Below are 25,523 nucleotides of genomic sequence, written 5' to 3' on the forward strand. Positions count from 1 at the left end.
TGGGAGTCGGCTCTTGTACAGGGTAACAGGAAGGGCAGGCAGTGACTGGGTACGTGTGACTTCCCCCTGGTTGCTATGGGAATCGGCTCTTGTACAGGGTAACAGGAAGGGCAGGCAGTGACTGGGTACGTGTGACTTTCCCCTGGTTGCTATGGGAATGGGCTCTTGTCCAGGGTAACAGGAAGGGCAGGCAGTGACTGGGTACGTGTGACTTCCCCCTGGTTGCTATGGGAGTCGGCTCTTGTACAGGGTAACAGGAAGGGCAGGCAGTGACTGGGTACGTGCGACTTTCCCCTGGTTGCTATGGGACTCGGCTCTTGTACAGGGTAACAGGAAGGGCAGGCAGTGACTGGGTACGTGTGACTTTCCCCTGGTTGCTATGGGAGTCGGCTCTTGTACAGGGTAACAGGAAGGGCAGGCAGTGACTGGGTACGTGCGACTTTCCCCTGGTTGCTATTGGCCTCGGCTCTTGTACAGGGTAACAGGAAGGGCAGGCAGTGACTTGGTACGTGTGACTTTCCCCTGGTTGCTATGGGAATGGGCTCTTGTACAGGGTAACAGGAAGGGCAGGCAGTGACTGGGTACGTGTGACTTCCCCCTGGTTGCTATGGGAGTCGGCTCTTGTACAGGGTAACAGGAAGGGCAGGCAGTGACTGGGTACGTGTGACTTCCCCCTGGTTGCTATGGGAGTCGGCTCTTGTACAGGGTAACAGGAAGGGCAGGCAGTGACTGGGTACATGTGACTTTCCCCTGGTTGCTATGGGAATGGGCTCTTGTACAGGGTAACAGGAAGGGCAGGCAGTGACTGGGTACGTGTGACTTTCCCCTGGTTGCTATGGGAATGGGCTCTTGTACAGGGTAACAGGAAGGGCAGGCAGTGACTGGGTACGTGTGACTTCCCCCTGGTTGCTATGGGAATCGGCTCTTGTACAGGGTAACAGGAAGGGCAGGCAGTGACTGGGTACGTGTGACTTTCCCCTGGTTGCTATGGGAATGGGCTCTTGTACAGGGTAACAGGAAGGGCAGGCAGTGACTGGGTACGTGTGACTTCCCCCTGGTTGCTATGGGAATGGGCTCTTGTACAGGGTAACAGGAAGGGCAGGCAGTGACTGGGTACGTGTGACTTTCCCCTGGTTGCTATGGGAATCGGCTCTTGTACAGGGTAACAGGAAGGGCAGGCAGTGACTGGGTACGTGTGACTTTCCCCTGGTTGCTATGGGAATGGGCTCTTGTCCAGGGTAACAGGAAGGTAGCAGATTATGCCCAGTATGCTAGGGATGGCTATCGAACATCAATGATTCAAAATAATCAATGGTTTATGGCCGATATTGAATACTTTTGCCATCGATGGAAGAGTACTAGATGGTTTTCTTCCATTGATCGCACAGCAAAACAGATGTTTTTTTTCTGAAGGTGCCGGGACACAGAGCATAGCTCCGCCCCCGACTACCCTGAACCCGGCTCCATTACCGCACTGCAGACAATGTGACAATGAGAAGTAATGCAGGATACATACAAGTGACCGGTTTCCATTATTGGGTTGATAGAACCATTCAACACTGGTGATGGCGGAAACTTCCTCTCTCTGCATGCAGGAGATGCACAATAATGTCATGTTGTGTCCTTGTACGGCCTCTGTCCCGGACGGAACCTCAACGCACACCGGCAAGCAGACTTCCACTGCAGGGCATTGCCAGGAGAGGGGACATACATAACCCACACGAAACGCGTAGGGGGTGGGAGGGTACACAGCCACAGTGAGAGGGTCCAATAGGAACACACACAGGACATTAAATACAGCAAAATAATAAGTCACGATAACATCAGGACCAACAGATTTCACCAGGATACAAAGGGATAAGTAACAGAAAAAAAAACAGGAAGTTTAGGAATGGCAATGGGATGGGTAACAGCACCACGACACGCACAGGACACGGCACAGGAGAGAAGAGGGAGAAACTGGTTAGTGTAAGGTGATATAGAAACAAATTAATCACTTGGCTTCAGACTTTACATCGTAACCCTCTGTTCTTTACATGGGGGTACTGGCAAGTGGACTTTAGTGTAGCGTCTGTGTGAAAGTGTGTTTCTTTACATACCAGGCTATAATTACATTGAAGGTGCCCACAGATGCAGCGATCCCGGCGTGCGTTGTGGGCTTAACTAGCACACAAAGCATCGCATCGTATGCCTTGTGCATGCGATGCTATGCTAGAAAAAGCTAGTACAAAAAGTATGTGCAGCACATACTTTTTGTTCTGTACGATGGGGTGCCGCGGGAGAGCGCACCCCATCGTATAGCATCGCACCACCGGGAACGGTGCGTGTGTGGGCACCTTAAGTACATGCAGCACCTATAATTAGCCATAGAGCCACCCAAAGATTTTGGATTAATCATTTCCGGTCTATCAAACTGTATTCAAGGAAATCTGCCCCTCTGCTGCCTTGTATGTGAAAATCTGCCCCTCTGCTGCCTTGTACGTGGAAATCTGCCCCTCTGCTGCCTTGTACGTGGAAATGTGCCCCTCTGCTGCCTTGTACGTGGAAATGTGCCCCTCTGCTGCCTTGTACGTGGAAATCTGCCCCTCTGCTGCCTTGTACGTGGAAATCTGCCCCTCTGCTGCCTTGTACGTGGAAATCTGCCCCTCTGCTGCCTTGTATGTGGAAATCTGCCCCTCTGCTGCCTTGTATGTGGAAATCTGCCCCTCTGCTGCCTTGTACGTAGAAATCTGCCCCTCTGCTGCCTTGTATGTGGAAATCTGCCCCTCTGGTGCCTTGTACGTGGCTTCTGCTCGCTGATCTATAAGGACATACTGTATGTTCACGCTGGGCCGGAAATCTGCCCCTCTGCTGCCTTGTACACAGAAATCTGCCCCTCTGCTGCCTTGTACACAGAGAGCTGCCCCTCTGCTGCCTTGTACACATAAATCTGCCTTTCTGCTGCCTTGTACACATATATCTGCCCCTCTGGTGCCTTGTACACTCAGATCTGCCCCTCTGCTGCCTTGTACACAGAGATCTGCCCCTCTGCTGCCTTGTACACATATATCTGCCACTCTGGTGCCTTGTACACAGAGATCTGCCCCTCTGCGGCCTTGCACACAGAGATCTGCCCCTCTGCTGCCTTGTACACAGAGATCTGCCACTCTGCTGCCTTGTACGTGGCTTCTGCTCGCTGATCTATAAGGACATACTGTATGTTCACGCCGGGCCGGAAATCTGCCCCTCTGCTGCCTTGTACACAGAAATCTGCCCCTCTGCTGCCTTGTACACAGAAATCTGCCCCTCTGCTGCCTTGTACACAGAAATCTGCCCCTCTGCTGCCTTGTACACAGAGATCTGCCCCTCTGCTGCCTTGTACACAGATATCTGCCCCTCTGCTGCCTTGTACACAGAGATCTACCCCTCTGCTGCCTTGTACACAGAAATCTGCCCCTCTGCTGCCTTGTACACAGAAATCTGCCCCTCTGCTGCCTTGTACACAGAGATCTGCCCCTCTGCTGCCTTGTACACAGAGATCTGCCTCTCTGCGGCCTTGTACACAGAGATCTGCCTCTCTGCTGCCTTGTATGCGGCTTCTGCTCGCTGATCTATAAGGACATACTGTATGTTCACGCCGGGCCGGAAATCTGCCCCTCTGCTGCCTTGTACACAGAAATCTGCCCCTCTGCTGCCTTGTACACAGAAATCTGCCCCTCTGCTGCCTTGTACACAGAAATCTGCCCCTCTGCTGCCTTGTACACAGAAATCTGCCCCTCTGCTGCCTTGTACACAGAAATCTGCCCATCTGCTGCCTTGTACACAGAGATCTGCCCCTCTGCTGCCTTGTACGTGGAAATCTGCCCCTCTGCTGCCTTGTACGTGGAAATCTGCCCCTCTGCTGCCTTGTATGTGGAAATCTGCCCCTCTGCTGCCTTGTATGTGGAAATCTGCCCCTCTGCTGCCTTGTACGTAGAAATCTGCCCCTCTGCTGCCTTGTACACAGAAATCTGCCCCTCTGCTGCCTTGTACACAGAGAGCTGCCCCTCTGCTGCCTTGTACACATAAATCTGCCCCTCTGGTGCCTTGTACACAGAGATCTGCCCCTCTGGTGCCTTGTACACTCAGATCTGCCCCTCTGCTGCCTTGTACACAGAGATCTGCCCCTCTGCTGCCTTGTACACAGAGATCTGCCCCTCTGGTGCCTTGTACACAGAGATCTGCCCCTCTGGTGCCTTGTACACAGAGATCTGCCCCTCTGCTGCCTTGTACACAGATATCTGCCCCTCTGCTGCCTTGTACACAGAGATCTACCCCTCTGCTGCCTTGTACACAGAAATCTGCCCCTCTGCTGCCTTGTACACAGAGATCTGCCCCTCTGCTGCCTTGTACACAGAGATCTGCCCCTCTGCTGCCTTGTACACAGAGATCTGCCTCTCTGCGGCCTTGTACACAGAGATCTGCCTCTCTGCTGCCTTGTACGCGGCTTCTGCTCGCTGATCTATAAGGACATACTGTATGTTCACGCCGGGCCGGAAATCTGCCCCTCTGCTGCCTTGTACACAGAAATCTGCCCCTCTGCTGCCTTGTACACAGAAATCTGCCCCTCTGCTGCCTTGTACACAGAAATCTGCCCCTCTGCTGCCTTGTACACAGAAATCTGCCCCTCTGCTGCCTTGTACACAGAAATCTGCCCATCTGCTGCCTTGTACACAGAGATCTGCCCCTCTGCTGCCTTGTACGTGGAAATCTGCCCCTCTGCTGCCTTGTACGTGGAAATCTGCCCCTCTGCTGCCTTGTATGTGGAAATCTGCCCCTCTGCTGCCTTGTATGTGGAAATCTGCCCCTCTGCTGCCTTGTACGTAGAAATCTGCCCCTCTGCTGCCTTGTACACAGAAATCTGCCCCTCTGCTGCCTTGTACACAGAGAGCTGCCCCTCTGCTGCCTTGTACACATAAATCTGCCCCTCTGGTGCCTTGTACACAGAGATCTGCCCCTCTGGTGCCTTGTACACTCAGATCTGCCCCTCTGCTGCCTTGTACACAGAGATCTGCCCCTCTGCTGCCTTGTACACAGAGATCTGCCCCTCTGGTGCCTTGTACACAGAGATCTGCCCCTCTGGTGCCTTGTACACAGAGATCTGCCCCTCTGCGGCCTTGGACACAGAGATCTGCCCCTCTGCTGCCTTGAACACAGAGATCTGCCCCTCTGCTGCCTTGTACACAGAGATCTGCCCCTCTGCTGCCTTGTACACAGAGATCTGCCCCTCTGCTGCCTTGTACACAGAGATCTGCCCCTCTGCTGCCTTGTACACAGAGATCTGCCCCTCTGCTGCCTTGTACACTCAGATCTGCCCCTCTGCTGCCTTGTACACAGAGATCTGCCCCTCTGCTGCCTTGTACACAGAGATCTGCCCCTCTGCTGCCTTGTACACAGAGATCTGCCCCTCTGCTGCCTTGTACACAGAGATCTGCCCCTCCGCTGCCTTGTACACAGAGATCTGCCCCTCCGCTGCCTTGTACACAGAGATCTGCCCCTCCGCTGCCTTGTACGCGGCTTCTGCTCGCTGATCTATAAGGACATACTGTATGTTCACGCCGGGCCGGAAATCTGCCCCTCTGCTGCCTTGTACACATAATTCTGCCCCTCTGCTGCCTTGTACACAGAAATCTGCCCCTCTGCTGCCTTGTACACAGAAATCTGCCCCTCTGCTGCCTTGTACACAGAGATCTGCCCCTCTGCTGCCTTGTACACAGAGATCTGCCCCTCTGCTGCCTTGTACACATAGATCTGCCTCTCTGCAGCCTTGTACACAGAGATCTGCCTCTCTGCTGCTTTGTACGCGGCTTCTGCTCGCTGATCTATAAGGACATACTGTATGTTCACGCCGGGCCGGAAATCTGCCCCTCTGCTGCCTTGTACACAGAAATCTGCCCCTCTGCTGCCTTGTACACAGAAATCTGCCCCTCTGCTGCCTTGTACACAGAAATCTGCCCCTCTGCTGCCTTGTACACAGAGATCTGCCCCTCTGCTGCCTTGTACACAGAGATCTGCCCCTCTGCTGCCTTGTACACATAGATCTGCCTCTCTGCAGCCTTGTACACAGAGATCTGCCTCTCTGCTGCTTTGTACGCGGCTTCTGCTCGCTGATCTATAAGGACATACTGTATGTTCACGCCGGGCCGGAAATCTGCCCCTCTGCTGCCTTGTACACAGAAATCTGCCCCTCTGCTGCCTTGTACACAGAAATCTGCCCCTCTGCTGCCTTGTACACAGAAATCTGCCCCTCTGCTGCCTTGTACACAGAAATCTGCCCCTCTGCTGCCTTGTACACAGAAATCTGCCCATCTGCTGCCTTGTACACAGAGATCTGCCCCTCTGCTGCCTTGTACGTGGAAATCTGCCCCTCTGCTGCCTTGTACGTGGAAATCTGCCCCTCTGCTGCCTTGTATGTGGAAATCTGCCCCTCTGCTGCCTTGTATGTGGAAATCTGCCCCTCTGCTGCCTTGTACGTAGAAATCTGCCCCTCTGCTGCCTTGTACACAGAAATCTGCCCCTCTGCTGCCTTGTACACAGAGAGCTGCCCCTCTGCTGCCTTGTACACATAAATCTGCCCCTCTGGTGCCTTGTACACAGAGATCTGCCTCTCTGGTGCCTTGTACACTCAGATCTGCCCCTCTGCTGCCTTGTACACAGAGATCTGCCCCTCTGCTGCCTTGTACACAGAGATCTGCCCCTCTGGTGCAATGTGCACAGAGATCTGCCCCTCTGGTGCCTTGTACACAGAGATCTGCCCCTCTGCTGCCTTGTACACAGATATCTGCCCCTCTGCTGCCTTGTACACAGAGATCTACCCCTCTGCTGCCTTGTACACAGAAATCTGCCCCTATGCTGCCTTGTACACAGAAATCTGCCCCTCTGCTGTCTTGTACACAGAGATCTGCCCCTCTGCTGCCTTGTACACAGAGATCTGCCTCTCTGCGGCCTTGTACACAGAGATCTGCCTCTCTGCTGCCTTGTACGCGGCTTCTGCTCGCTGATCTATAAGGACATACTGTATGTTCACGCCGGGCCGGAAATCTGCCCCTCTGCTGCCTTGTACACAGAAATCTGCCCCTCTGCTGCCTTGTACACAGAAATCTGCCCCTCTGCTGCCTTGTACACAGAAATCTGCCCCTCTGCTGCCTTGTACACAGAAATCTGCCCCTCTGCTGCCTTGTACACAGAAATCTGCCCCTCTGCTGCCTTGTACACAGAAATCTGCCCATCTGCTGCCTTGTACACAGAAATCTGCCCCTCTGCTGCCTTGTACACAGAGATCTGCCCCTCTGCTGCCTTCTACGCGGCTTCTGCTCGCTGATCTATAAGGACATACTGTATGTTCACGCCGGGCCCAACTGAGGTCTCACTGGTACATACTCCAGGTACAATACTGGATTGTGCTTGGCAAAGGCAGCACAGTGTGGCCCCCTCCCTGGCTACAATGACCCCAGCCAGAGATATGCAGACGTCTGCTCTTCCTGGCATTACTCGCTGCGATCACATTACCTGATTCCAGTATAACGACGTCCTAGAACTCATTACGGTGCACTTATCTCATCCGTAACGAAATACTCCCTAGGTACATGCGGCCTCTCAGGACACAAATAGATGGGTATATACCGTATACTGTCCTTTTATATGAGGGTACAACTGTACGACAAAGACACAAAGAGCCACCCGGCCCGTCCCAAGTGGCCCCTTTTGTAACATTTAGGGAACCTCAGCCCTATTTCATCCTTAGGTCTCTGTAAGGATTTTTTGGGTTTGGAGCAAAGGGTCGACAGTCAATAAGTACGGCCCAGAAAGGTGAACAGGCACCGGGCCGACATGGAAAAAAAGTCGAAACATGCAAAAGGTTGACTGGAGGAAGGTAGACAAATGAAAAGGTCAACAAGAGTTGATCAGTATCGACACGGACCGACAACTAGTGTAGCGCGTACCCCGGCGTGGCTCGCTTCGCTTACATGAAGTATGTGGATCGTAAAGTATGAAAAAGTCCAGAAAAAGGAAAAGATCGTGAAACGCATGTCAACCTTTTCATGTGCCACTACGTTGACTTGTTGCCAAGTATTTAAAAGGTTCTTATAAAAAATAAAAACCTGCTTTCCATCCAGCAGCTACATGGGCTGAGTCCTGCAGGTGACATTGCGGCCTGAGTGCCGACACGCTGAGTCACTGCCGACATTTCCATACACTGGTTCTGCATCAGGAATGTTATAGAGCGTGACTCCAACATGCGTTATCTGGGCGACACGCTGGCGGGACCGATGCCAGGATACTATTAGATGCCCTCGGACCACACGCATCAGACTAGAGGCCGGATGTATCAAGCTTCACAAAGTGATAGTGGAGAGTAATAAACAAACAGCCAATCAGCTCCTACCTGCCATGTTGCAGACTGGGTTAGAAAAAGTTAGGAGCTGATTGGCTTTCTGTTTATCTCTCTCCACTTTATCACTTTGTGAAGCTTGACACATCTGGCCCTAAGATATTTATGTTTTATGCAGGAATCTGGCAGAACCAGTCATGGATATGAAGGCTTTCTGACATGGGCTGACCTTATGTGGTGACCACGCCCACTGCGCCCTGCGCACGAGCATACGGTAGCACTGTAGTCCCTGGGCGGCCAATTCCCCCAATCTATTGATGTATGGTTCTTGTTCCAGTCATACAGCGATAGCTTCTCTGCATAGCAGCCATATTACAGCGATAGCTTCTCTGCATAACCGCCATATTACAGCGATAGCTTCTCTGCGTAGCCGCCATATTACAGCGATAGCTTCTCTGCATAGCCGCCATATTACAGCGATAGCTTCTCAGCATAGCCGCCATATTACAGCGATAGCTTCTCTGCATAGCCGCCATATTACAGCTATAGCTTCTCAGCATAGCAGCCATATTACAGCCATAGCTTCTCAGCATAGCCGCCATATTACAGCGATAGCTTCTCTGCGTAGCCGCCATATTACAGCGATAGCTTCTCTGCATAGCCGCCATATTACAGCGATAGCTTCTCTGCATAGCCGCCATATTACAGCCATAGCTTCTCAGCACAGCCGCCATATTACAGCAATAGCTTCTCTGCACAGCCGCCATATTACAGCGATAGCTTCTCAGCACAGCCGCCATATTACAGCGATAGCTTCTCTGCGTAGCCGCCATATTACAGCGATAGCTTCTCTGCATAGCCGCCATATTACAGCGATAGCTTCTCTGCATAGCCGCCATATTACAGCGATAGCTTCTCTGCATAGCCGCCATATTACAGCGATAGCTTCTCTGCATAGCCGCCATATTACAGCGATAGCTTCTCTGCATAGCCGCCATATTACAGCAATAGCTTCTCAGCATAGCCGCCATATTACAGCGATAGCTTCTCAGCGTAGCCTCCATATTACAGCGATAGCTTCTCTGCATAGCCGCCATATTACAGCGATAGCTTCTCTGCATAGCCGCCATATTACAGCGATAGCTTCTCTGCATAGCCGCCATATTACAGGGATAGCTTCTCTGCATAGCCGCCATATTACAGGGATAGCTTCTCTGCATAGCCGCCATATTACAGGGATAGCTTCTCTGCATAGCCGCCATATTACAGGGATAGCTTCTCTGCATAGCCGCCATATTACAGCGATAGCTTCTCTGCATAGCCGCCATATTACAGGGATAGCTTCTCTGCATAGCCGCCATATTACAGCGATAGCTTCTCTGCATAGCCGCCATATTACAGCGATAGCTTCTCAGCATAGCCGCCATATTACAGCGATAGCTTATCAGCATAGCCGCCATATTACAGCGATAGCTTCTCTGCATAGCCGCCATATTACAGCGATAGCTTCTCTGCATAGCCGCCATATTACAGCGATAGCTTCTCAGCATAGCAGCCATATTACAGCCATAGCTTCTCTGCATAGCCGCCATATTACAGCGATAGCTTCTCAGCATAGCCGCCATATTACAGCGTTAGCTTCTCAGCATAGCCGCCATATTACAGCGTTAGCTTCTCTGCATAGCCGCCATATTACAGCGTTAGCTTCTCTGCATAGCCGCCATATTACAGCGATAGCTTCTCTGCATAGCCGCCATATTACAGCCATAGCTTCTCAGCATAGCCGCCATATTACAGCCATAGCTTCTCTGCATAGCCGCCATATTACAGCGATAGCTTCTCTGCATAGCCGCCATATTACAGCGATAGCTTCTCTGCATAGCCGCCATATTACAGCGATAGCTTCTCAGCATAGCAGCCATATTACAGCGATAGCTTCTCAGCATAGCAGCCATATTACAGCCATAGCTTCTCTGCATAGCCGCCATATTACAGCGATAGCTTCTCAGCATAGCAGCCATATTACAGCCATAGCTTCTCAGCATAGCAGCCATATTACAGCCATAGCTTCTCAGCATAGCAGCCATATTACAGCCATAGCTTCTCTGCATAGCCGCCATATTACAGCGATAGCTTCTCAGCATAGCCGCCATATTACAGCGATAGCTTCTCTGCATAGCCGCCATATTACAGCCATAGCTTCTCAGCATAGCAGCCATATTACAGCCATAGCTTCTCTGCATAGCCGCCATATTACAGCGATAGCTTCTCTGCATAGCCGCCATATTACAGCGATAGCTTCTCAGCATAGCCGCCATATTACAGCGATAGCTTCTCTGCATAGCCGCCATATTACAGCGATAGCTTCTCTGCATAGCCGCCATATTACAGCGATAGCTTCTCTGCATAGCCGCCATATTACAGCATTAGCTTCTCTGCGTAGCCGCCATATTACAGCGATAGCTTCTCAGCGTAGCCGCCATATTACAGCGATAGCTTCTCTGCATAGCCGCCATATTACAGCGATAGCTTCTCTGCATAGCCGCCATATTACAGCGATAGCTTCTCTGCATAGCCGCCATATTACAGCGATAGCTTCTCTGCATAGCCGCCATGTTACAGCGATAGCTTCTCTGCATAGCCGCCATGTTACAGCGATAGCTTCTCAGCATAGCCGCCATATTACAGCGATAGCTTCTCTGCATAGCCGCCATATTACAGCGATAGCTTCTCTGCATAGCCGCCATGTTACAGCGATAGCTTCTCAGCATAGCCGCCATATTACAGCGATAGCTTCTCTGCATAGCAGCCATATTACAGCGATAGCTTCTCTGCATAGCCGCCATATTACAGCGATAGCTTCTCTGCATAGCCGCCATATTACAGCGATAGCTTCTCTGCATAGCCGCCATATTATAGCGATAGCTTCTCTGCGTAGCCGCCATATTACAGCATTAGCTTCTCTGCGTAGCCGCCATATTACAGCGATAGCTTCTCAGCATAGCAGCCATATTACAGCGATAGCTTCTCTGCATAGCCGCCATATTACAGCGATAGCTTCTCTGCATAGCCGCCATATTACAGCCATAGCTTCTCAGCATAGCCGCCATATTACAGCGACAGCTTCTCTGCATAGCCGCCATATTACAGCGATAGCTTCTCTGCATAGCCGCCATATTACAGCGATAGCTTCTCTGCATAGCCGCCATATTACAGCATTAGCTTCTCTGCGTAGCCACCATATTACAGTGATAGCTTCTCAGCATAGCCGCCATATTACAGCGATAGCTTCTCTGCATAGCCGCCATATTACAGCGATAGCTTCTCTGCATAGCCGCCATATTACAGTGATAGCTTCTCTGCGTAGCCGCCATATTACAGCATTAGCTTCTCTGCGTAGCCACCATATTACAGCGATAGCTTCTCAGCATAGCCGCCATATTACAGCGATAGCTTCTCTGCATAGCCGCCATATTACAGCGATAGCTTCTCTGCATAGCCGCCATATTACAGCGATAGCTTCTCAGCATAGCCGCTATATTACAGCGATAGCTTCTCTGCATAGCAGCCATATTACAGCGATAGCTTCTCTGCATAGCAGCCATATTACAGCGATAGCTTCTCTGCATAGCCGCCATATTACAGCGATAGCTTCTCTGCATAGCCGCCATATTACAGCGATAGCTTCTCTGCATAGCCGCCATATTACAGCGATAGCTTCTCTGCATAGCCGCCATATTACAGCGATAGCTTCTCTGCGTAGCCGCCATATTACAGCATTAGCTTCTCTGCGTAGCCACCAAATTACAGCGATAGCTTCTCAGCATAGCAGCCATATTACAGCGATAGCTTCTCTGCATAGCCGCCATATTACAGCGATAGCTTCTCTGCATAGCCGCCATATTACAGCGATAGCTTCTCTGCATAGCCGCCATATTACAGCGATAGCTTCTCTGCATAGCCGCCATATTACAGCGATAGCTTCTCTGCATAGCCGCCATATTACAGCGATAGCTTCTCTGCATAGCCGCCATATTACAGCGATAGCTTCTCAGCATAACCGCCATATTACAGCGATAGCTTCTCTGCATAGCCGCCATATTACAGCGATAGCTTCTCTGCATAGCCGCCATATTACAGCGATAGCTTCTCAGCATAGCCGCCATATTACAGCGATAGCTAGCTTCTCTGCATAGCCGCCATATTACAGCGATAGCTTCTCTGCATAGCCGCCATATTACAGCGATAGCTTCTCTGCATAGCCGCCATATTACAGCGATAGCTTCTCTGCATAGCCGCCATATTACAGCGATAGCTTCTCTGCATAGCCGCCATATTACAGCGATAGCTTCTCTGCATAGCCGCCATATTACAGCATTAGCTTCTCTGCATAGCCGCCATATTACAGCGATAGCTTCTCTGCATAGCCGCCATATTACAGCGATAGCTTCTCTGCATAGCCGCCATATTACAGCGATAGCTTCTCTGCATAGCCGCCATGTTACAACGATAGCTTCTCTGCATAGCCGCCATGTTACAGCGATAGCTTCTCAGCATAGCCGCCATATTACAGCGATAGCTTCTCTGCATAGCCGCCATGTTACAGCGATAGCTTCTCTGCATAGCTGCCATGTTACAGCGATAGCTTCTCAGCATAGCCGCCATATTACAGCCATAGCTTCTCAGCATAGCCGCCATATTACAGCGATAGCTTCTCTGCATAGCAGCCATATTACAGCGATAGCTTCTCTGCATAGCCGCCATGTTACAGCGATAGCTTCTCAGCATAGCCGCCATGTTACAGCGATAGCTTCTCTGCATAGCCGCCATATTACAGCGATAGCTTCTCTGCATAGCCGCCATATTACAGCGATAGCTTCTCTGCGTAGCCGCCATATTACAGCATTAGCTTCTCTGCGTAGCCGCCATATTACAGCGATAGCTTCTCAGCGTAGCAGCCATATTACAGCGATAGCTTCTCTGCATAGCCGCCATATTACAGCGATAGCTTCTCTGCATAGCCGCCATATTACAGCCAGCCGCCTTATTACAGCGATAGCTTCTCAGCATAGCCGCCATATTACAGCGATAGCTTCTCTGCATAGCCGCCATATTACAGCGATAGCTTTTCTGCATAGCCGCCATATTACAGCGATAGCTTCTCTGCATAGCCGCCATATTACAGCGATAGCTTCTCTGCATAGCCGCCATATTACAGCGATAGCTTCTCTGCGTAGCCGCCATATTACAGCGATAGCTTCTCTGCGTAGCCGCCATATTACAGCGATAGCTTCCCAGCGTAGCCGCCATATTACAGCGATAGCTTCTCTGCATAGCCGCCATATTACAGCGATAGCTTCTCTGCATAGCCGCCATATTACAGCGATAGCTTCTCTGCATAGCCGCCATATTACAGCGATAGCTTCTCTGCATAGCCGCCATATTACAGCGATAGCTTCTCAGCGTAGCCGCCATATTACAGCGATAGCTTCTCTGCGTAGCCACCATATTACAGCGATAGCTTCTCTGCGTAGCAGCCATATTACAGCAATAGCTTCTCTGCGTAGCAGCCATATTACAGCGATAGCTTCTCTGCGTAGCCGCCATATTACAGCCATAGCTTCTCTGCGTAGCCGCCATATTACAGCGATAGCTTCTCTGCGTAGCCGCCATATTACAGCGATAGCTTCTCTGCATAGCCGCCATATTACAGCGATAGCTTCTCTGCATAGCACCCATATTACAGCCATAGCTTCTCTGCATAGCCGCCATATTACAGCGATAGCTTCTCTGCATAGCCGCCATATTACAGCGATAGCTTCTCTGCATAGCCGCCATATTACAGCGATAGCTTCTCAGCGTAGCCGCCATATTACAGCGATAGCTTCTCAGCGTAGCCGCCATATTACAGCGATAGCTTCTCTGCATAGCCGCCATATTACAGCGATAGCTTCTCTGCATAGCCGCCATATTACAGCGATAGCTTCTCTGCATAGCCACCATATTACAGCGATAGCTTCTCTGCATAGCCGCCATATTACAGCGATAGCTTCTCAGCATAGCCGCCATATTACAGCGATAGCTTCTCTGCATAGCCGCCATATTACAGCGATAGCTTCTCTGCATAGCCGCCATATTACAGCGATAGCTTCTCAGCATAGCCGCCATATTACAGCGATAGCTAGCTTCTCTGCATAGCCGCCATATTACAGCGATAGCTTCTCTGCATAGCCGCCATATTACAGCGATAGCTTCTCTGCATAGCCGCCATATTACAGCGATAGCTTCTCTGCATAGCCGCCATATTACAGCGATAGCTTCTCTGCATAGCCGCCATATTACAGCGATAGCTTCTCTGCATAGCCGCCATATTACAGCATTAGCTTCTCTGCGTAGCCGCCATATTACAGCGATAGCTTCTCTGCATAGCCGCCATATTACAGCGATAGCTTCTCTGCATAGCCGCCATATTACAGCGATAGCTTCTCTGCATAGCCGCCATGTTACAACGATAGCTTCTCTGCATAGCCGCCATGTTACAGCGATAGCTTCTCAGCATAGCCGCCATATTACAGCGATAGCTTCTCTGCATAGCCGCCATGTTACAGCGATAGCTTCTCTGCATAGCCGCCATGTTACAGCGATAGCTTCTCAGCATAGCCGCCATGTTACAGCCATAGCTTCTCAGCATAGCCGCCATATTACAGCGATAGCTTCTCTGCATAGCAGCCATATTACAGCGATAGCTTCTCTGCATAGCCGCCATGTTACAGCGATAGCTTCTCAGCATAGCCGCCATGTTACAGCGATAGCTTCTCTGCATAGCCGCCATATTACAGCGATAGCTTCTCTGCATAGCCGCCATATTACAGCGATAGCTTCTCTGCGTAGCCGCCATATTACAGCATTAGCTTCTCTGCGTAGCCGCCATATTACAGCGATAGCTTCTCAGCGTAGCAGCCATATTACAGCGATAGCTTCTCTGCATAGCCGCCATATTACAGCGATAGCTTCTCTGCATAGCCGCCATATTACAGCCAGCCGCCTTATTACAGCGATAGCTTCTCAGCATAGCCGCCATATTACAGCGATAGCTTCTCAGCATAGCCGCCATATTACAGCGATAGCTTCTCTGCATAGCCGCCATATTACAGCGATAGCTTTTCTGCATAGCCGCCATATTACAGCGATAGCTTCTCTGCATAGCCGCCATATTACAGCGATAGCTTCTCTGCATAGCCGCCATATTACAGCGATAGCTTCTCTGCGTAGCCGCCATATTACAGCGATAGCTTCTCTGCGTAGCCGCCATATTACAGCGATAGCTTCCCAGCGTAGCCGCCATATTACAGGGATAGCTTCTCTGCATAGCCGCCATATTACAGCGATAGCTTCTCTGCATAGCCGCCATATTACAGCAATAGCTTCTCTGCGTAGCCGCCATATTACAGCGATAGCTTCCCAGCGTAGCCGCCATATTACAGCGATAGCTTCTCTGCATAGCAGCCATATTACAGCGATAGCTTCTCTGCATAGCCGCCATATTACAGCGATAGCTTCTCTGCATAGCCGCCATATTACAGCGATAGCTTCTCTGCATAGCCGCCATATTACAGCGATAGCTTCTCAGCGTAGCCGCCATATTACAGCGATAGCTTCTCTGCGTAGCCGCCATATTACAGCGATAGCTTCTCTGCGTAGCAGCCATATTACAGCGATAGCTTCTCTGCGTAGCAGCCATATTACAGCGATAGCTTCTCTGCGTAGCCGCCATATTACAGCCATAGCTTCTCTGCGTAGCCGCCATATTACAGCGATAGCTTCTCTGCGTAGCCGCCATATTACAGCGATAGCTTCTCTGCGTAGCCGCCATATTACAGCGATAGCTTCTCTGCATAGCACCCATATTACAGCCATAGCTTCTCTGCATAGCCGCCATATTACAGCGATAGCTTCTCAGCGTAGCCGCCATATTACAGCGATAGCTTCTCAGCGTAGCCGCCATATTACAGCGATAGCTTCTCTGCATAGCCGCCATATTACAGCGATAGCTTCTCTGCATAGCCGCCATATTACAGCGATAGCTTCTCTGCATAGCCGCCATATTACAGCGATAGCTTCTCTGCATAGCCGCCATATTACAGCGATAGCTTCTCTGCATAGCCGCCATATTACAGCGATAGCTTCTCTGCATAGCCGCCATATTACAGCGATAGCTTCTCTGCATAGCCGCCATATTACAGCGATAGCTTCTCAGCGTAGCCGCCATATTACAGCGATAGCTTCTCAGCATAGCAGCCATATTACAGCGATAGCTTCTCAGCATAGCCGCCATATTACAGCGATAGCTTCTCTGCGTAGCCGCCATATTACAGCGATAGCTTCTCTGCGTAGCCGCCATATTACAGCGATAGCTTCTCTGCGTAGCCGCCATATTACAGCGATAGCTTATCTGCATAGCCGCCATATTACAGCGATAGCTTCTCTGCATAGCCGCCATATTACAGCGATAGCTTCTCTGCATAGCCGCCATATTACAGGGATAGCTTCTCTGCATAGCCGCCATATTACAGGGATAGCTTCTCTGCATAGCCGCCATATTACAGCGATAGCTTCTCTGCATAGCCGCCATATTACAGGGATAGCTTCTCTGCATAGCCGCCATATTACAGCGATAGCTTCTCTGCATAGCCGCCATATTACAGCGATAGCTTCTCAGCGTAGCCGCCATATTCCAGCGATAGCTTCTCTGCATAGCCGCCATATTCCAGCGATAGCTTCTCTGCATAGCCGCCATATTACAGCGATAGCTTCTCTGCATAGCCGCCATATTACAGCGATAGCTTCTCTGCATAGCCGCCATATTACAGCGATAGCTTCTCTGCATAGCAGCCATATTACAGCGATAGCTTCTCTGCATAGCCGCCATATTCCAGCGATAGCTTCTCAGCGTAGCCGCCATATTCCAGCGATAGCTTCTCTGCATAGCCGCCATATTACAGCGATAGCTTCTCTGCATAGCCGCCATATTACAGAGATAGCTTCTCTGCATAGCCGCCATATTACAGCGATAGCTTCTCTGCATAGCCGCCATATTACAGCGATAGCTTCTCTGCATAGCAGCCATATTACAGCGATAGCTTCTCTGCATAGCCGCCATATTACAGCGATAGCTTCTCTGCGTAGCCGCCATATTACAGCGATAGCTTCTCTGCGTAGCCGCCATATTACAGCGATAGCTTCTCTGCGTAGCCGCCATATTACAGCGATAGCTTCTCTGCGTAGCCGCCATATTACAGCGATAGCTTCTCTGCGTAGCCGCCATATTACAGCGATAGCTTCTCTGCGTAGCCGCCATATTACAGCGATAGCTTCTCTGCATAGCCGCCATATTACAGCGATAGCTTCTCTGCATAGCCGCCATATTACAGCGATAGCTTCTCTGCATAGCCGCCATATTACAGCGATAGCTTCTCTGCACAGCCGCCATATTACAGCGATAGCTTCTCAGCGTAGCCGCCATATTACAGCGATAGCTTCTCAGCATAGCAGCCATATTACAGCGATAGCTTCTCAGCATAGCCGCCATATTACAGCGATAGCTTCTCTGCGTAGCCGCCATATTACAGCGATAGCTTCTCTGCGTAGCCGCCATATTACAGCGATACCTTCTCTGCATAGCCGCCATATTACAGCGATAGCTTCTCAGCGTAGCCGCCATATTACAGCGATAGCTTCTCTGCATAGCCGCCATATTACAGCGATAGCTTCTCTGCATAGCCGCCATATTACAGCGATAGCTTCTCTGCATAGCCGCCATATTACAGGGATAGCTTCTCTGCATAGCCGCCATATTACAGCGATAGCTTCTCTGCGTAGCCGCCATATTACAGCGATAGCTTCTCTGCATAGCCGCCATATTACAGGGATAGCTTCTCTGCATAGCCGCCATATTACAGCGATAGCTTCTCTGCATAGCCGCCATATTACAGCGATAGCTTCTCAGCGTAGCCGCCATATTCCAGCGATAGCTTCTCTGCATAGCCGCCATATTACAGCGATAGCTTCTCTGCATAGCCGCCATATTACAGAGATAGCTTCTCTGCATAGCCGCCATATTACAGCGATAGCTTCTCAGCATAGCCGCCATATTACAGCGATAGCTTCTCAGCATAGCAGCCATATTACAGCGATAGCTTCTCTGCATAGCCGCCATATTACAGCGATAGCTTCTCTGCATAGCCGCCCTATTACAGCGATAGCTTCTCAGCGTAGCCGCCATATTACAGCGATAGCTTCTCTGCATAGCCGCCCTATTACAGCGATAGCTTCTCTGCATAGCCGCCATATTACAGCGATAGCTTCTCAGCATAGCCGCCATATTACAGCGATAGCTTCTCAGCATAGCCGCCATATTACAGCGATAGCTTCTCAGCATAGCCGCCATATTACAGCGATAGCTTCTCAGCATAGCCGCCATATTACAGCGATAGCTTCTCAGCATAGCCGCCATATTACAGCGATAGCTTCTCAGCATAGCCGCCATATTACAGAGATAGCTTCTCTGCGTAGCAGCCATATTACAGCGATAGCTTCTCAGCATAGCCGCCATATTACAGCGAAACTCTATATACCACCGGGTTCCCTGTGTCCTCGCAATGTGCCGCCCGGCATTAGGTGTTGGCAGGGTATGTCAGTGCCCATGTCATGCGGGCAGCTGCTGCTACAGAGGAACGCTTGTTATGTACATTAGGAATGTATAATGTCAGTGTTGGGTGTCAGAAGCTGCAGGAGGAGTATACCTACGGCTGAGTTTATTGGGGACAGTATACCCAGTTATACATTTCTTACATCACCGCGCTATTCAGCAAAGGGTTAATGGGAGGTGATTCTCTTCCCCATTATTACCCCTGTAGCTGAGTGTGGCACCATCGGGGCAGCCCGTCACTCCGTATTGTGCTATTGGTAGCAGCGTGTTGCCCCAGCCGCCATTCCCACAAGGTTATTGCTGAATAACGGGGGGACACATTTTCCAGATTCTTCTGCTAGAAAACAGGGCCTGCGGCTCCTTTTGGCCCCCTGTGTGCAGCTAGACCATACCCCAGAATAATCCGAGACACTGGAGGGGGTCTTCCTGTGTCTTTGTGGTTTGGGGAAATTGGGACATGGGGCCTGATTCAGCATCACTTGCAGCTTTGGGAAATATTGCACATTGCTACTGTCCTCTCTTACATGCGGGGGCTCCCTGGAATGCCGGATCGCTCCCCCAAAGCGACTTGTCATTGCAGAAAATGCCCCGCCTGCGCAGTCTGTGCCACGTCACCTCCACCTGTCACCACTCAGAATGTGGTCACATTTCCCAGAATGCAGTGTGAGGGCATGCATGAGCAGAGTTGCTAAAATCACCAAATAGCAAATCTACAGCCCGTTCTGAATAACCCCCTATAGCCCAGGACCCACCAATGACAGTCCTCCACCGGCCACTGGCATACACAGATACATCACATGATAGCCTTGGTACCCACAGATACCAGCATGCCAGGGAGGACCCGAGTCACCGAAAGCTAGTCTGCTACCTTGTGATTGCCTCTGTGTTTGTGCATGTGTGAGAAAAAGATGTAGTTAGACTCACTGCCAGCAGACAGCAGTAATTCGGAGACACACAAATGGACATGGCTTCCGATGTTGCCGATTTAGTGCACATCGGAAGCCATATCGCATGCCGATTGTGTACTTTGTAGGGCTTGCGAGCCCGATGCGCTGCCGGTGCGCGCTCCCGAGTGAGAGCAAATCGGCAGCGACATAGTGAGGGCAGGAAGCAGATCTGCACTATATAGTCTTTGTGCCTAATACTCACTATAGCTCCGGCGGCCAGAGGGGCTTCTCCGGGGGCTGCAGGGCTGATGCGCAGTGACCCGGAAGTCCGCCGTATAGACTTCCGGGTCACTGCAGAGGTCTGTTGGTGTGGCCACTGATATATGCGGCGGGGGGGAAGCTGTTCCTGTGCCGCGGCCCCTGCCATCTGTGCCCCTGTCTCCTGTGACAGGTATCGGTACTGCCCTCTTCACTCCTTCATGCCGTGCGATGCGAGTCCCGATGCGATCAGGACTCGCATCGCATGGCATGTCGACCGTGTGTACACACCATAAGTACAGGAGGGTTATTACGTGTATATTCAGCATATAGCATGTGCAAGGTGCAGGAGATGGGCCCCCCTTACCCTGCCATTATTAGCTGACTCCTGGCTGACAGAAGGGCTCCATGACACTGGGGTTCTGCCTGGCATGTACAGTATGTGAGGAATGATGGCAGAGTATCTGCTGCCCATCTGATCAGCGAGCACACTTACTACACAGCCATCAGCAGGGTGTACCAGGACTGGCAGCTCTCCCAGGTGCCCGCCTACTGCAGCTGGGCATCCAGAGAGGCTACACCACATGGCTTTCCTTCCCTAATGCTATGACTGTCAGTTCTGCGCCCAGCCTGTATATAGTACCCACTGCCAATGTTCCTGCAGCTGTGTGATGCCCTGACACACAAGACGTCATTCTGCCCTACACAGCTATGCCAGTCTGCTGTGCAGAGGGACAGGTCGGAGATGGTTATATGGGTGCGTGTGAGAAGGGCATTACCAGCAGCAGAAATGGCACAGCTGGCATACAGTACCGTGGTGTGATACAGAGAGGGTATGGGAGATTGGCACAGCACTTGGCATATATATAGGTTCCTTCAGTGCTCCCCAAAGAATCCCAGGCTCCATAACATTTATCTACAGTATATCACTGTGTATAATACCTGCCGGGTGCTGTGGGTGGGGCTGGCTGGCAAAGCCTGTGGGCATTTATCCAGGGCATCAGTGTAGACTGGGTGACATTTCGGGGGGCTGTCATTGGTGTACATCCCTGTAATGATGCTCTGTAGGTACAGTATGTTGGCCCTTCCCTGGGTAACTGGTCACACTGGGAGGACTGGAGTCTATGGTGGCATCCGATGGCATGGGTTTCTGGGTCGGATGCAGTGCTAGAATGACATGCAATGCAGGGTGGCTGTCTGGCTGGTGTCTGGGCATTACACCATGAGCTGGCATAGGCACTGACAGCACCGCTGCCTCTGTATATAGGGTCCCTGGTACTGTATGTACTAACTCCCCCTGTGCCAGCACACACACACTGCCCATTGTTCAGCCCTGACCCAGAAAGCATCACATACCCAATAGCAGGAGCAGTGCCCAGGGCAGGGGCATCTTCCAGCCGGCCATGGTGGGTGCAGGGCTGCTGAGCTCCCGGGGGTGGTCTTCTTGCAGACGGCTGGAGATGGCAGGGATGGCTGATGATGGAGCTCCCCTCCTCCTACATAGTCACTGCTGCCATGGTCCCGGGCTGCAGACCCCACTGGGTGGCATGGACGGCTTTCAGCACCTTGGAGAGGGCAGCGGCCGGGTCAGTAGGGCTCCGAGTGATGCTGCTACATCCTCCTGGCCAGGACCCCGGCGGAGAGAAGCGGCCTCGTCCCTCTATGGCTGCATCACTCTCCCGCGATCCGCGCACAGCTCAGAAGTGATGCACAAAGGAGGACAGCGCAGGAGGGAGACTGGGGGCAGCGCAATGACGGCAGCGGCCGCTGGGGGGAGTGGGGAGCAGCCTGGGACCCAGACGGCAGCCCGGGCAGCGCAATGACGGCAGCGGCCGCTAGGGGGAGTGGGGAGCAGCCTGGGACCCAGACGGCAGCCCGGGCAGCGCAATGACGGCAGCGGCCGCTAGGGGGAGCAGCCTGTGTGTGACTCATCCGATCCCAGCCGGCAGGAGGGCGCTGTGCAGTATATGTGGAGGTTGGTGCACTCACTGCTTTGCGGTTGCTTTCCTGAACTTCCCAGTGTCTAGATCGCCCAAACACACACACACATACATACAGACATACATACATACATACATGCAATATGTGCAGGGCAAGGGGCTCGATCGCTCAGCACACATCGCTGTATACCCACGGTGCTGAGCGATCTATGGGTGAAATGTAATAGGATGAGAGATTCAGAAAGTGAGAGATTTGGTAAGAAATCTCCGGGTGTTTTAAAGTGGCAATCATTTACACTGCAACACCAGTTTGATATGGAAGTGTAAATGATTGCCGATGTAAAAAAAACTAGATTTCTTACCCATACTTGCCTACCTGCCCCTCTCCATGCGGTAGACAATAATCTGTTCCTGGGCTTCCCTGGTAATGTATGATTTCTTATAAGTTACCCAGCTCCCCACAGGTGCTGGCAATCATACATTATCCATACCTCCCAGCATGCCCCTCTCCAGGAGGACACAATGCTCTGCTCCTGGGCTTCCCTGGTAATGTATGATTGCCAGCACCTGTGGTGACACCATTCTTATCAGTTACCTAGCTCCCCACATGTGCTGGTAATCCTACATTATCCATACCTCCCAGCATGCCCCTCTCCAGGAGGACACAACGCTCTGTTCCTGGACTTCCCTGGTAATGTATGATTGCCATCACTTGCGGTGACACCTTTCTCAACAGTTACCTAGCTCCCCACAGGTGCTGGCAATAATACATTATCCATACCTCCCAGCATGCCCCTCTCCAGGAGGACACAATGCTCTGTTCCTGGGCTTCCCTGGTAATGTATGATTGCCATCACCTGTGGTGACACCTTACTTATCAGTTACCCAGCTCCCCACAGGTGATGGCAATCATACATTATCCATACCTCCCAGCATGCCCCTCTCCAGGAGGACACAATGCTCTGTTCCTGGACTTCCCTGGTAATGTAGGATTGCCTGCACCTGTGGTGACACCTTTCTTATCAGTTAACTAGCTCCCCACAGGTGCTGGCAATCATACATTATCCATACCTCCCCGCATTCCACTGTCCAGGAGGACACAATGCTCTGCTTCTGGGCTTCCCTGGTAATGTATGATTGCCGTCACCTGTGGTGACACCTTTCTTATCAGTTACCTAGCTCCCCACAGGTGCTGGCAATCCTACATTATCCATACCTCCCAGCATGCCCCTCTCCAGGAGAACACAATGCTCTGCTCCTGGGCTTCCCTGGTAATGTATGACTGCCAGCACCTGTGGTGACACCTTTCTTATCAGTTACCTGGCTCCCCACAGGTGCTGGCAATCCTACATTATCCATACCTCCCAGCATGCCCCTCTCCAGGAGGACACAATGCTCTGTTCCTGGGCTTCCCTGGTAATGTATGATTGCCAGCACCTGTGGTGACACCTTTCTTATCAGTTACCTAGCTCCCCACAGGTGCTGGCAATCATACATTATCCATACCTCCCAGCATGCCCCTCTCCCTCAGGGACACAATGCTCTGCTCCTGGGCTTCCCTGGTAATGTATGATTGCCAGCACCTGTGGTGACACCTTTCTTATCAGTTAGTTACCCAGCTCCCCACAGGTGATGGCAATCCTACATTATACATACCTCCCAGCATGCCCCTCTACAGGAGGACACAATGCTCTGTCCCTGGGCTTCCCTGGTAATGTATGATTGCCAGCACCTGTGGTGACACCTTTCTTATCAGTTACCTAGCTCCCCACAGGTGCTGGCAATCATACATTATCCATACCTCCCAGCATGCCCCTCTCCAGGAGGACACAATGCTCTGTTCCTGGACTTCCCTGGTAATGTATGATTGCCATCACCTGTGGTGACACCTTTCTTATCAGTTACCTAGCTCCCCACAGGTGCTGGCAATCATACATTATCCATACCTCCCAGCATGCCCCTCTCCAGGAGGACACAATGATCTGCTCCTTGGCTTCCCTGGTAATGTATGATTGCCAGCACCTGTGGTGACACCTTTCATATCAGTTACCTAGCTCCCCACAGGTGCTGGCAATCCTACATTATCCATACCTCCCAGCATGCCCCTCTCCAGGAGGACACAATGATCTGCTCGTGGGCTTCCCTGGTAATGTAGTATTGCCAGCACCTGTGGTGACATCTTTCTTATCAGTTACCTCGCTCCCTACAGGTGCTGGCAATCATACACTATCCATACCTCCCAGCATGCGCCTCTCCAGGAGGACACAATGCTCTGTTCCTGGGCTTCCCTGGTAATGTATGATTGCCAGCACCTGTGGTGACACCTTTCTTATCAGTTACCTAGATCCCCACAGGTGCTGGCAATCATACATTATCCATACCTCCCAGCATGCCCCTCTCCCTCAGGGACACAATGCTCTGCTCCTGGGCTTCCCAGGTAATGTATGATTGCCAGCACCTGTGGTGACACCTTTCTTATCAGTTACCCAGCTCCCCACAGGTGATGGCAATCCTACATTATACATACCTCCCAGCATGCCCCTCTCCAGAAGGACACAATGCTCTGTCCCTGGACTTCCCTGGTAATGTAGGATTGCCATCACCTGTGGTGACACCTTTCTTATCAGTTACCTAGCTCCCCACAGGTGCTGGCAATCATACATTATCCATACCTCCCAGCATGCCCCTCTCCCTCAGGGACACAATGCTCTGCTCCTGGGCTTCCCTGGTAATGTATGATTGCCAGCACCTGTGGTGACACCTTTCTTATCAGTTACCTAGCTCCCCACAGGTGCTGGCAATCCTACATTATCCATACCTCCCAGCATGCCCCTCTCCAGGAGAACACAATGCTCTGCTCCTGGGCTTCCCTGGTAATGTATGACTGCCAGCACCTGTGGTGACACCTTTCTTATCAGTTACCTGGCTCCCCACAGGTGCTGGCAATCCTACATTATCCATACCTCCCAGCATGCCCCTCTCCAGGAGGACACAATGCTCTGTTCCTGGGCTTCCCTGGTAATGTATGATTGCCAGCACCTGTGGTGACACCTTTCTTATCAGTTACCTAGCTCCCCACAGGTGCTGGCAATCATACATTATCCATACCTCCCAGCATGCCCCTCTCCAGGAGGACACCATGCTCTGTTCCTGGGCTTCCCTGGTAATGTATGACTGCCAGCACCTGTGGTGACACCTTTCTTATCAGTTACCTAGCTCCCCACAGGTGCTGGCAATCCTACATTATCCATACCTCCCAGCATGCTCCTCTCCAGGAGGACACAATGCTCTGTTCCTGGGCTTCCCTGGTAATGTATGATTGCCAGCACCTGTGGTGACACCTTTCTTATCAGTTACCTAGCTCCCCACAGGTGCTGGCA

At 51.4% G+C, this 25,523-nt stretch overlaps 1 protein-coding gene across 2 annotated transcripts in view; it reads right to left on the minus strand.

The window, feature by feature from the left end:
• SCN3B (sodium voltage-gated channel beta subunit 3) overlaps window positions 1-21,948 on the minus strand; it is a 39,725-nt gene extending 17,777 nt beyond the window's left edge. The window contains exons 1-2 of one of the 2 annotated variants that reach the window (XM_083163523.1): window positions 21,560-21,948; window positions 1,517-1,680 (exon numbers count right to left, since the gene is read on the minus strand). In XM_083163523.1, coding sequence (XP_083019649.1) covers window positions 1,517-1,680; window positions 21,560-21,608 — 213 coding nt within the window. In that variant the 5' untranslated portion in view covers window positions 21,609-21,948. The remainder of the gene's footprint in view (window positions 1-1,516; window positions 1,681-21,559) is intronic. The other variant, XM_083163522.1, reaches the window with a different exon arrangement.
• Between the last annotated feature and the right edge of the window lie 3,575 nt (window positions 21,949-25,523).

Source organism: Crinia signifera, chromosome 19, assembly GCF_055691185.1.
Source record: "Crinia signifera chromosome 19, ASM5569118v1, whole genome shotgun sequence".
Classification (NCBI taxonomy): domain Eukaryota; kingdom Metazoa; phylum Chordata; class Amphibia; order Anura; family Myobatrachidae; genus Crinia; species Crinia signifera.